We start from the raw sequence: 13,932 nt of genomic DNA on the forward strand, positions 1-13,932 counted from the left end.
TTCTCTGCATATTTAGAAATGCTTGATGTGCTGAAATTTCTCACACATAGCGTTTTAGAATCCTCAGAATATAAACACAGCATACTGTGGTCACTCTCACACACACACACACACACACACACACACACACACAAATGCTGAATTTAATACAGAGTGGAGACTATGTCAAGAAAAACTTAGGACCTGTGTAAATGAAGATGGGTTTAACTGTCCAGCTACTTTAGGAAAAGCGTATTTAATGGTTGACTGCTTTGTTAAAGGCTTTAAGGTTCACTAACCAGTTTTAAAGTACAGTGGTTAACAACTAGCTCACATCACAATTCCTTCAAATATAAAGCAAATAGTAGTAAAAGGATTTGCCCAATGTGACTAGTGAATACTCTAAAACTATCACTCCCAGGCCTAGGCAGAAGGAAAAAAATATATAACACTCTTTTCAACTCTGCCTTTCCTCTCACTGTGGCCTCTAACAATGCTGAATGATCAGTACTTTCCAAAGCTTTATTATTCTTAAATTTCACCTGGCCTAGCCAAGGCTAAATTATGGTAGTCTCTATTATGGCTGAATGACAAAAAGGCAGCCTAAATCATGTTTACACAGAATTTTGTTCCTAGTAGGTGCTAAATATACCTGTTCAAAGAAGTTATAACTTTGTTTTAAATACATCCAACAACCCCTCACCACCACCATCACCACCACTCCCTACTGAGAAAATAATCACATACAAAGATTCTGGGCTGTTTTGGGATCCAAAATTCTCAACTCTTTCACTTTCTTCTTTGTAGGCAGGGTCTTCTTTTCTTCAAAAGCTTCTGCATTCTTTTGAACTGAAAGAAAAATGTTGATTCATAAATAATAACAGTGCTAATCCAAATACACAGAATCACATTAGTAAGGCATATTAACTACATTAATAAAGCTCATGCCCAAATCAATAAATGGGTTTATTTCATTAGTTCAAGGAAGAGGATAAACATAAAAATATAGACCTGTTTAGAGGTTTCCCTACAAATTAAATATCAGCACTTAAGCAGAAAAGATAAGCCAAATAGAACCAAAAATCAATTGCTGCTTCTTACCTAATGTGCAGCATTAATTACTCCTTAACCAGGTTCCTACAGTAATGGAATTAAATATATAGAAAAATCTCCCTAATTTGGACTAATTGAGGAAAAAGGCAGATGTGCATTTATCCTAAAATATGCTAAAATTTAGGCAGGTCTTTAATTCAGTGAAATTGCTTTAAAGATATCTAAGGTAACTTTAACTGCTAAACAGGTTACCATATAAAAACTCCTGCTGGGACTGCTTTGAAGAATAGACATGAAACATTTGCAAGTTACACAACAGTTAGCACCTATTTGCATACCCATAATTAATAAACCTCAAAGACATGGTCTTTTCAGTAAGTTCCCTTTGTCTCCCTCACCATTTTTTAGTGCTCTTTGCTTTCTTTGAACGAAAGATTTATTTATGCTATATTCAGAAGGTAACCCTTGAGTTCCAAACGGTTAAAATGTCCTGAAACCGTGAGGACTGACAGTGCCAAGGAGGGGCTTTAGACCCCCATCACTTCCACCAGCCCTCCCTCCAAACAAGCCATCCCCCAAACCAAAGTGAAAAACAACATCCTGTCTGCTAAGAAAATGAAGATTTATGTCAAATCCCTAAACCCCTCCTACACAGAAATTCTACAGCTACCACTATATTCCTGTGTTGGCAGTTTACCTCTTCTAATATAAAAACAGGGTTGTAGGTAATGGGAAAAAATATGAGAAAAGTAAAGCCAACATTTTTCAGTCAAGTAGAATGATATGCTCTTGGGCCCAAACTCTTGCTGCTAAATTTCATCACTAAATCACATGGCCATCATCATGCTGTTTCTTTATTACTTTTAAAAAATATAATGTCATTTTGAGGCAATCAGTATTTATCTGATCTTTGTTAAGGAGATCACAAATGAGTTACTGATCTTCTTGAGAGGAAAAGTAACCCGCGACCACAGTAGATTTTTTGCTAAGCTATGTGTTTACAGATGTGAGCATCTGGAAAACTTTCTAGAAGGCATCAGAATATTGTGGGTCCATTAAGACACCCCCCCCTTTGTTTTACTAGTGCAAAATATATGAAAATTAAATGAACTTACTACAAAAATCACAGAAAAAAATAATTACCTGAATAACTAAATTCCTAACAGTTAGTGCTAAGCTCTACAAGTATGACCAATCTAAAGTGATGGAGAGTCCAATCAGGCTAGGTAATTACACTTAACAATCATGATCTTATGGGAGTGCCAAGTAGTTTGCCATGTTTACACAAGATAAGAGAGTTATTGGTCAACTGGAAGAAAAATGACTTTTAAGATATTCTTTTAAAACCACCACAAGTATTCCCCCAAAGGATCTAAGACTACAGTGTCTCTCCAATAAAATAATCAGCATTTTAATTTATCCTAATTTTCAAGCCACTCCCAGCTTAACACAACTCTATATAAAGAAATAACAGTCAAAGAGTCAGTCCTTTTGTCAATAAAAAAATTATCTGAATTTTATTGAAATTACTTCTAGTATCATTCAGAAATGTGTCCTAGTCAAACAGATTAGTCAAGAAAACTGTCCTAATCTTTCAATATGCCTTAAATCCCACTATGGGAGACTAATTAACAAAGTACATATACAACGAAAATGCTATAGTATGAAAGACATATTAAGATTATCCTGCAAACTAACAGACTCCTGACTAACCCAGGCATATATAATGCTCATTTTGTATGACTTCATAGTTTTGCTTTTTTTAAAAGTATATTTCAACCTCTCCCCTTTTCACATGAACAGACTGTTTAAAATCAAGATTAGATCTCTTAAATATCTTGAGTTCACAGTTTTGTTTTTTGAATCCTAGTATATTTTCCTTGTATTATACAATTTGGTTTTATCTCAGGCTCAAGGAATGGTAAGAATTCCATGAGTGGGCACTGCTGTTCTGAGAATCATTAGAGTAAAGCTAGTTTAAAATAACTCCTTAACTAAACAGGCTTTCAGAAACAATAATGTTTTCACCAGGATCAGTAGATACTGACCAGTGGCTATTATCACCTTTGGCTTTCTTGTCTTTAAAAGCATTCTTTAGCAATCACAACCACAGGCTTAGATAAATATAGAATTTGAAGAGAGGCAATGATGTATGAAACTTAACTATATAGTATTGAAGCTTTCCTATATTAAAAAGTTCCTGCTTTCATAATGACTAGAAAATGCCACTTTTCCTAAGATGCTTTTATTGCATATATGTTTCTAATACTTACAAAACTTAAATATTCCATAACTTAATTTAAAAAATGGATAATCCCATAATTCAATTAAAACTCAGATATCTCTCTAAGGAAGATATACGGAATGGCCAACAGGCTTATGAAAAGATGTTCAACTGCTAATCACAAAGGAAATGCAAATCAAAACCACAATGAGATATCACCTCACACCTGTTAAGATGACTATTATTTTAAAAAAAAAAAGATAAGTGCTGGTGAGAATACTGAGAAATTGGAACCCCTGTACACTATTGGTAGGAATGTAAAATGGTATAGCTACTAGGGCCACTAGGAAAAACAGTATGGAGATTCCTCAAATAATTAAAATAGAACTACTATACAATCCAGCAATCCCACTTCTGGGTATATATCTAAAAGAATTGAAATTCAAATCTTGAAGAGTTATCTGTACGCCTATGTTTACTGCAGCATTATTCACAATAGCCAAGATATGGAAACAATCTAAATGTCCATCAAAGGATGAATGAATAAAGAAAGTGTGGTATATACATATAATGGAATATTATTTAGCTTTCAAAAAGAAGGAAATCCTCTGAATAGCCAAAGCAATCTTGAGAAAGAAAAACGGAGCTGGAGGAATCAGGCTCCCAGACTTCAGATTATACTACAAAGCTACAGTAATCAAGACTGTATGGTACTGCCACAAAAACAGAAATATAGACCAATGGAACAGGATAGAAAGCCCAGAGATAAACCCATGCACCTATGGTCACCTAATCTATGACAAAGGAGGCAAGAATATACAATGGAGAAAAGACAGCCTCTTCAATAAGTGGTGTTGGGAATACTGTATAACTACATGTAAAAGAATGAAATTAGAACACTCCCTAACACCATACACAAAAATAAACTCAAAATGGATTAAAGAGCTAAATGTAAGGCCAGACACCATCAAACTCTTAGAGAAAAACATAGGCAGAACACTCTTTGACATAAATTGCAGCAAGATCTTTTTTGACCCACCTCCTAGAGTAATGAAAATAAAAACAAAAATAAACAAATGGGACCTAATGAAGCTTAAAAGCTTTTGCCCAGCAAAGGAAACCATAAACAAGACAAAAAGACAACCCTCAGAATGGGAGAAAATATTTGCAAACGAAGTAACGGACAAAGGATTAATCTCCAAAATATACAAGCAGCTCATGCAGCTCAATATCAAAAAAACAAACAGCCCAATCAAAAAATTTGTGGAAGACCTAAATAGACATTTCTCCAAAGAAGACATACAGATGGCCAGCAAACACATGAAAAGCTGCTCAACATCACTAATTATTAGAGAAATACAAATCAAAACTACGAGGTATCACTTCACACTGGTCAGAATGGCTGTCATCAAAAAAAAAATCTACAAACAATAAATGCTGGAGAAGGTGTGGAGAAAAGAGAACCATCTTGCACTGTTGGTGGGAATGTAAATTGATACAGCCACTGTGGAGAACAGTATGTAGGTTCCTTGAAAACCTGAAAATAGAACTACCATATGACCCAGCAAGCCCACGACTGGGCATATAACTAGAGAAAACCATAATTCAAAAAGATGCATGCACCCCAATGTTCACTGCAGCACTATTTACAATAGTCAAGACATGGAAGCAACTTAAATGTCCATCAACAGAGAAATAGATAAAGAAGATGTGGTACATATATACAATGGAATATAACTCAGCTATAAAAATGAACAAAATTGAGTCATTTGTAGAGATGTGGATGGACCTGGAGACTGTCATACAGAGTGAAGTAAGTCAGAAAGAGAAAAACAAATACTGTATATTAATGCATATATGTGCAATCTAGAAAAATGGTATAGATGATCTTATTTGAAAAGAAAAAAGAGAGACACAGATGTAGAGAACAAACGTAGAGAACAAATGTATGGATACCAAGGGGGAAGGAGAGTGGGATGAATTGGGAGATTGGGATTGACATATATACACTATTTTTTTTTTTTTTTTTGGCTGCATTGGATCTTAGTTGTGCAACATGGGATCTTTCATTGTACTACGTGGGCTTTTCATTGCAGTGCTCGGGCTTCAGAGCATGCAGGGTCAGTAGTTGTGGCGTGTGAGCTCTCCAGTTGTGGGGCACGGGCTCCAGAGCGTGTGGGCTCTGTAGCTGTGGCACAAGGGCTCTCTAGTTGTGGCACACAGGCTCAGTAGTTGCAGCATGTGGGCTTAGTTGCCCCGTGGCATGTGGGATCCTAGTTCCCCTACCAGGGATCAAACCCACATCCCCTGCATTGGGAGGTGGATTCTTAACCACTGGACCACCAGGGAAGTCCCTGACATATATACACTATTGATACTATGTATAAAATAGATAACTAATGAGAACCTACTATATAGCTCAGGGAACTCTACTCAATGCTCTGTGGTGACCTAAATGGGAAGGAAATCCAAAAAAGAGGGGATATATGTATACATATAGCTGATTCACTTGGCTGTACAGTAGAAAGTAACACAACATTGTAAAGCAACTATACTTCAATAAAAATTAATTTAAAAAAAAGAAAGAAAATCACCATCCTAGGGTACACAGAAAAATAAATAAATCAATAAAGAAGGAAATCCTGCCATAGGCAACACCATGGATGAACCTGGAGAACATTATGCTAAGTGAAATAAGCAAATCACAAAAGGGCAAATACTGCAATGATTACACTTATATGAGGCATCTAAAATGTCACACTCATAGAAACAGTGTAGAATGGTGGCTGCCAGGAGCTGGAGGGAGAGGGATATGGGGCATTACTGTTCAGTGTGTTATACAAGTTAAATAAGTTCTACAGATCTGTGGTATAACACTGAGCCTTACAGTTAACAATACTGTATTGTGTACTTAAAAATTTGTTAAGGGGGTAGCTCTCATGTTAAATGTGTTTATAACAACAAAAAAAAAAACCTTAAATTTATTTTAAAACAAAGTAAATTATAGTGATTCTATAATTATTTCAAATTACTTGAATGAGACTAGAGATGTTTTTTAATTCTCAATACAAAAACTTCAAAAATTGATTTTAGCATCAATGGCCCTATGATCCTCAGGTTCACAATGAGGCCTCCAGTCGTATGTGATCTCTCCCTGTACAAATGAAAACCCATACAGCCACTGGGCTTAAAACCGATGGATTAAATTAATTTGCGTGCTTAAATTGGCAATGCTAATCGACTGAATAATGATGAAACATTATAAAATACTGTCTGTAGGAAGATAATGATGTAATAATAAAGACATTTGTATTATTATTAAAGATATGTTAACATCAAGATACTAATTATCTGACATAAAATGCCCACTGAGTATTCTTATATTTCCTGTAATACATGGATTTTTACATGCAGCTGTACTATAAATTTATTCCTTTACAGCTGAGGGATGATCATCAGCATAGGTAAAGTAAACATGGTTACATTCTTTCCCCAATCTAATTTAGGCAATGTTCAGGAATCCCCTATTAATTTCCACTATCCCAGTGGATACATAGAACATGTGTCAAGATGTTCGTAATTTGTAGCAAATATTAAGATAATATAAATGGGTAACACTGAATGATTTACATGGTGATAACTGCCATAAATCATAATAAAATTTTTATAACTAATTTATCTCAAAATTCCTGTGAGAAAGATTGATTCCTAAAGTCGGCATCAATACTATTCATTCATTCACTTATTCATCCAGCAAATACTTGTTGAACACCTACTATGCGTTAGCCTAGCATGAGCATATAATGGTACACAAGACTTAAATGTCTACTCACATGTCTTTAGTAAGTGGTCATAGGAAAATTACTAATTGTGGAAGTATCTCCAAAAGGTATATAACAATTATAATTTCCTTATCCATAATAATATAGCTTGAACGAATACCTGCATAGCACTCAGCAAATCTCCCTTTTGTTATTGGAAGCCATAGTTCCATATTAGATAATATTGTTTATCTTCAAATCAGCATCAACTGATGTATGACATCATAGAATAAGGAATATATGAGAACTTCCCTTGTGGTCCAGTGGTAAAGAATCCGCCTTCCAATGAAGGGGACACAGGTTCAATCCCTGGTTGGGGAACTAAGATCCCACATGCCACGGGGCAACTAAGCCCATGTGCCGCAACTACTGAGCTTGAGCGCCTCAACCACAGAGGCTGCGTGCCTCAAACTACAGATCCCATGTGCCCTGGAGCCTGTGCGCCACAACTAGAGAGAGAAAACACACACGCTACAACTAGAGAGAAGCCCGCATGCCGGAACAAGAAAAAAAGATCCTGCATGCCTCAACGAAGATCCCGTGTGCTGCAACTAAGACCCAACGCAGCCAAAAAAATAAAGAAAAGAAAAGAAAAGAAAAGAAATATTTTTTAAAAGAAGGAATATATGGAAAAGTAAAATATGACACCTCCTATTAAGTGCACTATATACAAAGCCAGGGTAAATAAAGCTAATAATAGTAGTGTTCCAAGCCACACTGAAAATTTATATAGCTTCATACATACATATATGCATGCATATTCAACAATGCCCAACTGTCATTTCAGATATATCATACAAATAAAATAATTGTGACTTCCTGACATATGTACATATTTTGTTCACCTGCATACAATTCCAGAAGTGATTCTAACTATATGGAAATAACTTTTCATGTATTAGTTGAAACATCTGTTATTTTAGCTTCAATTAACAATTGTTCAAGTGAGTGCAACTATGACAATGGCAGGCAGGGAAAATCTACTATGCTTTCTGTTTGATAGCTGCAACGATTTTTTCATTTAATTGTTATCTTCCACTCTCTTCAAATCATCTTTATCTTTGCATTTCTGGAAATATTAAACAAACACAACTGAAAAATGCACAAAGGCTTATATACGTATATATACATATATATACACACACGTATATATACATGTATATGTATCTGCATACACACTAAAGAGGTAAGTGTATTAATGGTAATAACTAAAACAATAATAATAGTAGTAGTAGTACTAGAAGTAGTAGTAACTACAACCACAAACATCACAACCCTCACCAAAATCAACTTTTATTAAATATCTGCTCTGTGCCTGGAACTAACTAATTTAATTTTTATATCACCTTATATGATAGGTATTACCAATGTCATTTTACAAAGGAGGAAACTAAGGAAGACAAAAATTGAGTCATTTGCCCAAGGTCGTATGGCAAGTAATAAAAGGATGCTCAACCTCATCAGTAAATCAGGGAAATGCAAATGAAAACAACCAAGGAAACACCATTTCACACTCATCAAATTGGAAATCACAAAAAAAGTCTCACAATACCAAGTATGGATGACAAGGTGGAGAAATAAGGATTTGATTGTGCCAACAGTAGCAATAAAAATCAGGACAACCTTAAAATAAGCATTTATTAATGCCAAATATATTTAAGGTCTGCTTACCCTGAGTATACCCCAATCCTTCCACTTACAGGTCAAACGATCAAGGAGACAAGGATGTTCACTGTAGACATGTGTTTATAACAGTACAAAAATTGGAAACAACCCACATGCCAGGGGTTATGAAATGGGTAAATAAATTGTGGTATATTAATATAATGGAATACAACCCAGCATTTACAGTGACAGTGCTACAACTAAATATTTCAACAAGAAGAGATCCCAAATACAATGCTGAATGGAAAAATAAAAGTGGTGGAAAATGGTGAATGCAGTATATTAGCATTCATCTAAATTAAAAATAAAACACAAATAATCTTCTGTATTATTTGTAGACGAGTATATATATACATACACATGCATGCACGCACGCACACACACACACACACATATATATATACAGAAAAATTATAAAAACATAGAATAGATACTCAGCAGATTAATGACAGTGTTTGTCTTGGAGGAGGAAAGTGATACTAGAATAAGTAGAACCCTTAAAACCTCAACTTTAATGTTTTATTTCTTACAAAGCAAAGATCTGTAGTAAATAAGACTAAATGTTATTAGCATTTGTTCATTCTGGGAGGCTGCTGCATGGATGTTTGCTATATTGGCCTGTGCAAAGTACCTTTCTTTTCAACATAAAAATAAAGATATGGCTAGATTGATACTTAAATATGTCCATCCTTTTTTACAGTTTACAGACTGTTAGTTAGCCTCAGGAATCCCAAGTACCAAGTGTAAGCAGGAATCAGAAACAATAGAGAAGAGAATGATAAAAAAAAAAAAAAGATACTGGTCAAGATTAGTCAGTTTGGAAAGCAAGTACAATTTTGTTTTCGATTGTCTGTGAATCCATTTTGTGAGGAGTAACACATTTGTTTACCAAACCTTGGGAGGAAAGGCTGCTGTAATATGCACTAGGAAATTGCTTCTCTGTCTCTTACAAGAGCCGCATATTGCAGCTGTGAAGCTTCCCCTCTCCACATTGCCTACAGCTGTGCACTAACTACAGCATCCCACAGAAAGGTAGATTTCATCCTGACACCTGCACAGTACCTGAAGCCATAGGAACGGCATTACCAGGGGTGTTCTCGAAGTTTAGAGCACACTGCACAAGACTAATGGTTCTAATGGTGGGAATCACACACACATTGTAATGATTTCCAAATTAAGGAGCAAATCTTACTGGTTGTATTTTAGACAAGAACCCCCCAAATCAGGCAGTACATGTTACTGCAAATTAACATCTGCATAACTAATATACTTGTACACCTGTTCATTAAACCAATTCCTGAACACTGCTAAATGTCACCAGAACACTATGTTTAACAACGTGCATAGCTAATGTTGTATATCTTCAATTGGGCCTCAATAGCTAAGTAGGTAATGGATATTTTAGGAAGGACAAATAAAGTTAGCTTAGAGGTTTTAGGGAGAGTTTCCCTCATTTGAAATGATCATTTAAATGCCAAAACTCAAGTATGGTTTTTACCTCAACCTGGTACTTGACAAATGAGGTGGTGGGAGTTCTTCCTGTTAACCTTTAATCTCTGTGAGTACCTGACTCAAGTTCTAGTTAATCCCTTTACCCGCAGCTTGGCTCTGGCTTTGCTACGTAGGGACTGATGTTTTCTGGCCATCCCATACACTCAGAGGACCTCCTGTTCTGTCAAATTTCCTAATTTCTTGTCACAAATCAGTAAGTCCAGCAAGAAACCCCAAGAGCTAAGTGTGTCAAACAAAGAGGAGTATTGAGAAAACATCACAGTAGGAATTATGATGCTAAAACCCAGTGCCACTGGACTAATAGGGCATTTCTTGCTGAGAATACAGTTTGGGCATTCATCATATCCAGGTTTTTCTTTCTTAATGTGGTCCATCTCAGACTGGTACAAGTCCTGCACACAATTCAGTTTAATGCAGAAGGCAATTAACCTTGTTGAGCAAGAGTGAGCAAAATAACACCCTGAGAGAGTTGGAGCCAGAGCCTCAACTTGACAATGTAGGATTTTTCAGTCTGGGTTTCAAGTATACCTGAGCATGTCTAGAAGAACGTCAGTGTTCTAGATCCCACCAGGGACTTATTCAAACGACAGAAACTGGGAGACTATGTATCCTAAAAAGAAACTTCTAATCTCCTGGATATTTCCACTTGGTTGCCCAATAATTGTCTCTAATTTAGCACATCCCAAACCAAACTCCTTGTCTGACTCCCAAATCTGCTTTAGTCTTTTTCTCGACAAATGACAACTTAATTCCAATTGTTCAAGCAAAAAAAAGGTGGAATCATCACTGACTCTTTTCTTTCACAGGCCACATCCCACTCTTCAGCAAATCCAGCATTTGATCACTTCTGATCACCTCCACTTCCTACCCAAGGGTTTTAAGCCACCGTAACTTCTAGCCTAGGTTATTGCAGTAAACTGATTAGCCGTCTCCATCCTATCTTTGCCCTTCTTCACTATATCCTGTCAATTCATTTTATTCCACTGTTCAGAAACCCCCTATGGTTTTCTGTCTCATTCAGAGTAAAAACCAAAGTCTTTACAGTAGCCTAGAATGCCTTGCTTTGTTTTTTATTAAATTTAATTTTTTTATTTTATATTGGAATATAGTTGATTTACAATGTTGTGTAAGTATCAGGTGTACAGTAAAGTGATTCAGTTAAACATATACATAGATCCATTCTTTTTCAGATTCTTTTCCCACATAATTTATTACAGAATATTGAGTAGAGTTCCCTGTGCTATACAGTAGGTGTTGTTGATTATCTATTTTATATATAGTAGTGTCTATATGTTAATCCCAAATTCTTACTTTATCCCCCGCCCCACATTTCCCCTTTGGTAACCATAAGTTAGAAGGCCTTACTTTATATTCCATGTCCTCTCCTTAGCTACTGTGACCTCAGCTTCTACTACTTTCCTCTCATTCCTTCTCCTCCAGCCACACTAGCTTCCTTGCTGTTCTTCAAATATACCAGACCAACTCCCACAGCAGAGCCTTTGCACTCGAGGTTATATCATCCCCAGATCTTCCCCCACTTCTTTCAGATCTTTGGTCAATGTCATTTTCTCATAGAGATCTTTCCTGATGATGTGCTTCAAAATCATAACTCCTCCCTCTTGGCACTCCTTTCCCCCTTTGCCTGCTTCATTTTTCTCTATAGCAGTTATCACCATCTGACATAATACATGTCTTCTTTATTTATTGTCTGCTCCTTCCACTTTGATGTCAGCTCCATTTAAAAAAGGTATTTGTGACTGTTTTGTGCACTGTTACATGCTAGCACCTAAATCTGTGCCTGGAAAAGAACAGGCCCTCCAATTATTTGGAATTTATCCATATATATATATTTTGGAATAATCCATATATATTCACATTTGTGCACAATGATTTATGTCTAAGGTTATGTATTCCAGTATTGTTACTAGCAAAAGATTACAAATGTTCATCAATTGGAGACAGATTCAATAAACTATGGTACACTGGGCATTGTTTGGTTTTTTTGGGGGGGGTTTGGCCGCACCACGCAGCATGTGGGATCCTAGTTCCTGGACTGGGGATCAAACCTATGCCCCCTGCAGTGGAAGCACGGAGTCTCAACCACTGGACTGCCAGGGAAATCACTGGGCATTGCTTTTAATAGCAAAAGGTTTGAAAGGACCCAAAAGCTCATCAATAGAAGATTGCCTGATTAAACCATCATGTGTCCCACTCAACAGACTACTCTGCTGCTATATCCATGACCAAGGAAGCTCTTTATGGAATGATCTTCACAAATATCGTTAAATGAAACAAACAAGGTATACAAGACTGTACAGCACATGCTACCATTTATGGGGAAAACAGAGGAAAAAATATTGATATGTATTTGCCGGTATATACGTAAATGTTTCCGGGAAGATTTACAAGACATTTATTACATTAGTTACTTCTAGGGAAGCAACTAGGTAGCTGGAGGAACTGATTTCTGTGTAACTTATGAAGAACTAGAGTGAGAGGCTTAGAGATTATATCAGGGACCCAAGGACTCAGAGAAGTCACCAGATTTTTAAAAAATGGTTGTGCGGACTGGAGCAATATACTCATAATAGGCACAGGCTAGATGAGGAAGCCCAAACCAAAGAACATTAGCTGACGAAGTGTGATCACCGCCACCCCCACAGACTTCTGGCATGAACCAAGAGAACCTTTGAAAAGCAGTTGAGGCAAATTCTAGGAATTGTGTAAGTGGCAGTCCCGGATAGGGCTAGATAGTCAATACTTCAGGCTTTGCAGGCCATACAGTCTCTTGCAATTCTATTCAACTCTCCCATTGTCTCCTGAAGGCAGCCATAGACAATGAGTAACAAACAAGCATGGCGGCTTTCAAATAACACCTATGTATTTACAAAACTAGGTGGCAGTCCGGATTTGCCTTCTGTAGTTTACCAACCCTTGACATAATAAGTGCTCAGTAAGTATCTAGTCCCTCATCCCCTTCCTTTTGTAATTGAGGTCAACTTATTCTTACTTCAACTTTTGAAAATGTGAGTAAATGTTCAACCTCTTCCCTACAAAATAGCACCTAGAAGTGCCTTACTGTAATTGTTGATTGATAATTTTGTTTTTCAAATAGCGTTCACGTAATCAAACACATTTATACTCCTGATGTTTTTTTAAGTGTGTCAACCCTACGGGGATCAACGATTTAATCCCAGACCATAACTGTCTCTTATTTATTCTCTGTATATTCTCATATGATTTCATCATATGTCTACACATAAAATGACCATAAAAACAAATTAGCCTTAATAAAATTATAAAATTAGCTTCTACCATCCCATCAATATCTGGGTAGAATGAGAACTCATAAGGAGCTAAAATGTTTGGTAATGTTTCACTTGGGATATACTGGTTTATGAAAAGATGAAATCCAAGTTCTGTAAAAAACACACATAAACCAGAACTTTGAATTTCATATAATACAGTTCTCTTACTTTATGTACATAAAAATATTACTGAGTATCTCAATTTGGTTTGTTACTGGCTGAGCTCAATGGGAAACAACCACAGTTACATCGTCTCTGTTTTCCCCTTTTGGATTCCAACTGGTTTCAATTTTATCTTTCAGCAGTAATTTTCTTTAGTTCAGAAACCACATCAGTGTATTTTGTTGAAGGCAATCGAAGCATGTGTAGG

At 36.2% G+C, this 13,932-nt stretch overlaps 1 protein-coding gene across 2 annotated transcripts in view; it reads right to left on the reverse strand.

Moving 5' to 3' along the window:
• Window positions 1-13,932, reverse strand: part of DIAPH2 (diaphanous related formin 2) — an 890,878-nt gene that overhangs the window by 502,177 nt on the left and 374,769 nt on the right. For both annotated transcript variants that reach the window (XR_012329281.1, XM_073799281.1), the window contains exon 19: window positions 727-828. Coding sequence is in view for 1 of the 2 variants with exons in the window: in XM_073799281.1 (XP_073655382.1) it covers window positions 727-828 (102 nt within the window). In the remaining variant the exon portion in view is untranslated. The remainder of the gene's footprint in view (window positions 1-726; window positions 829-13,932) is intronic.

The sequence above is a fragment of the Tursiops truncatus genome, chromosome X, assembly GCF_011762595.2.
Source record: "Tursiops truncatus isolate mTurTru1 chromosome X, mTurTru1.mat.Y, whole genome shotgun sequence".
NCBI classification, from domain to species: Eukaryota; Metazoa; Chordata; class Mammalia; order Artiodactyla; family Delphinidae; genus Tursiops; species Tursiops truncatus.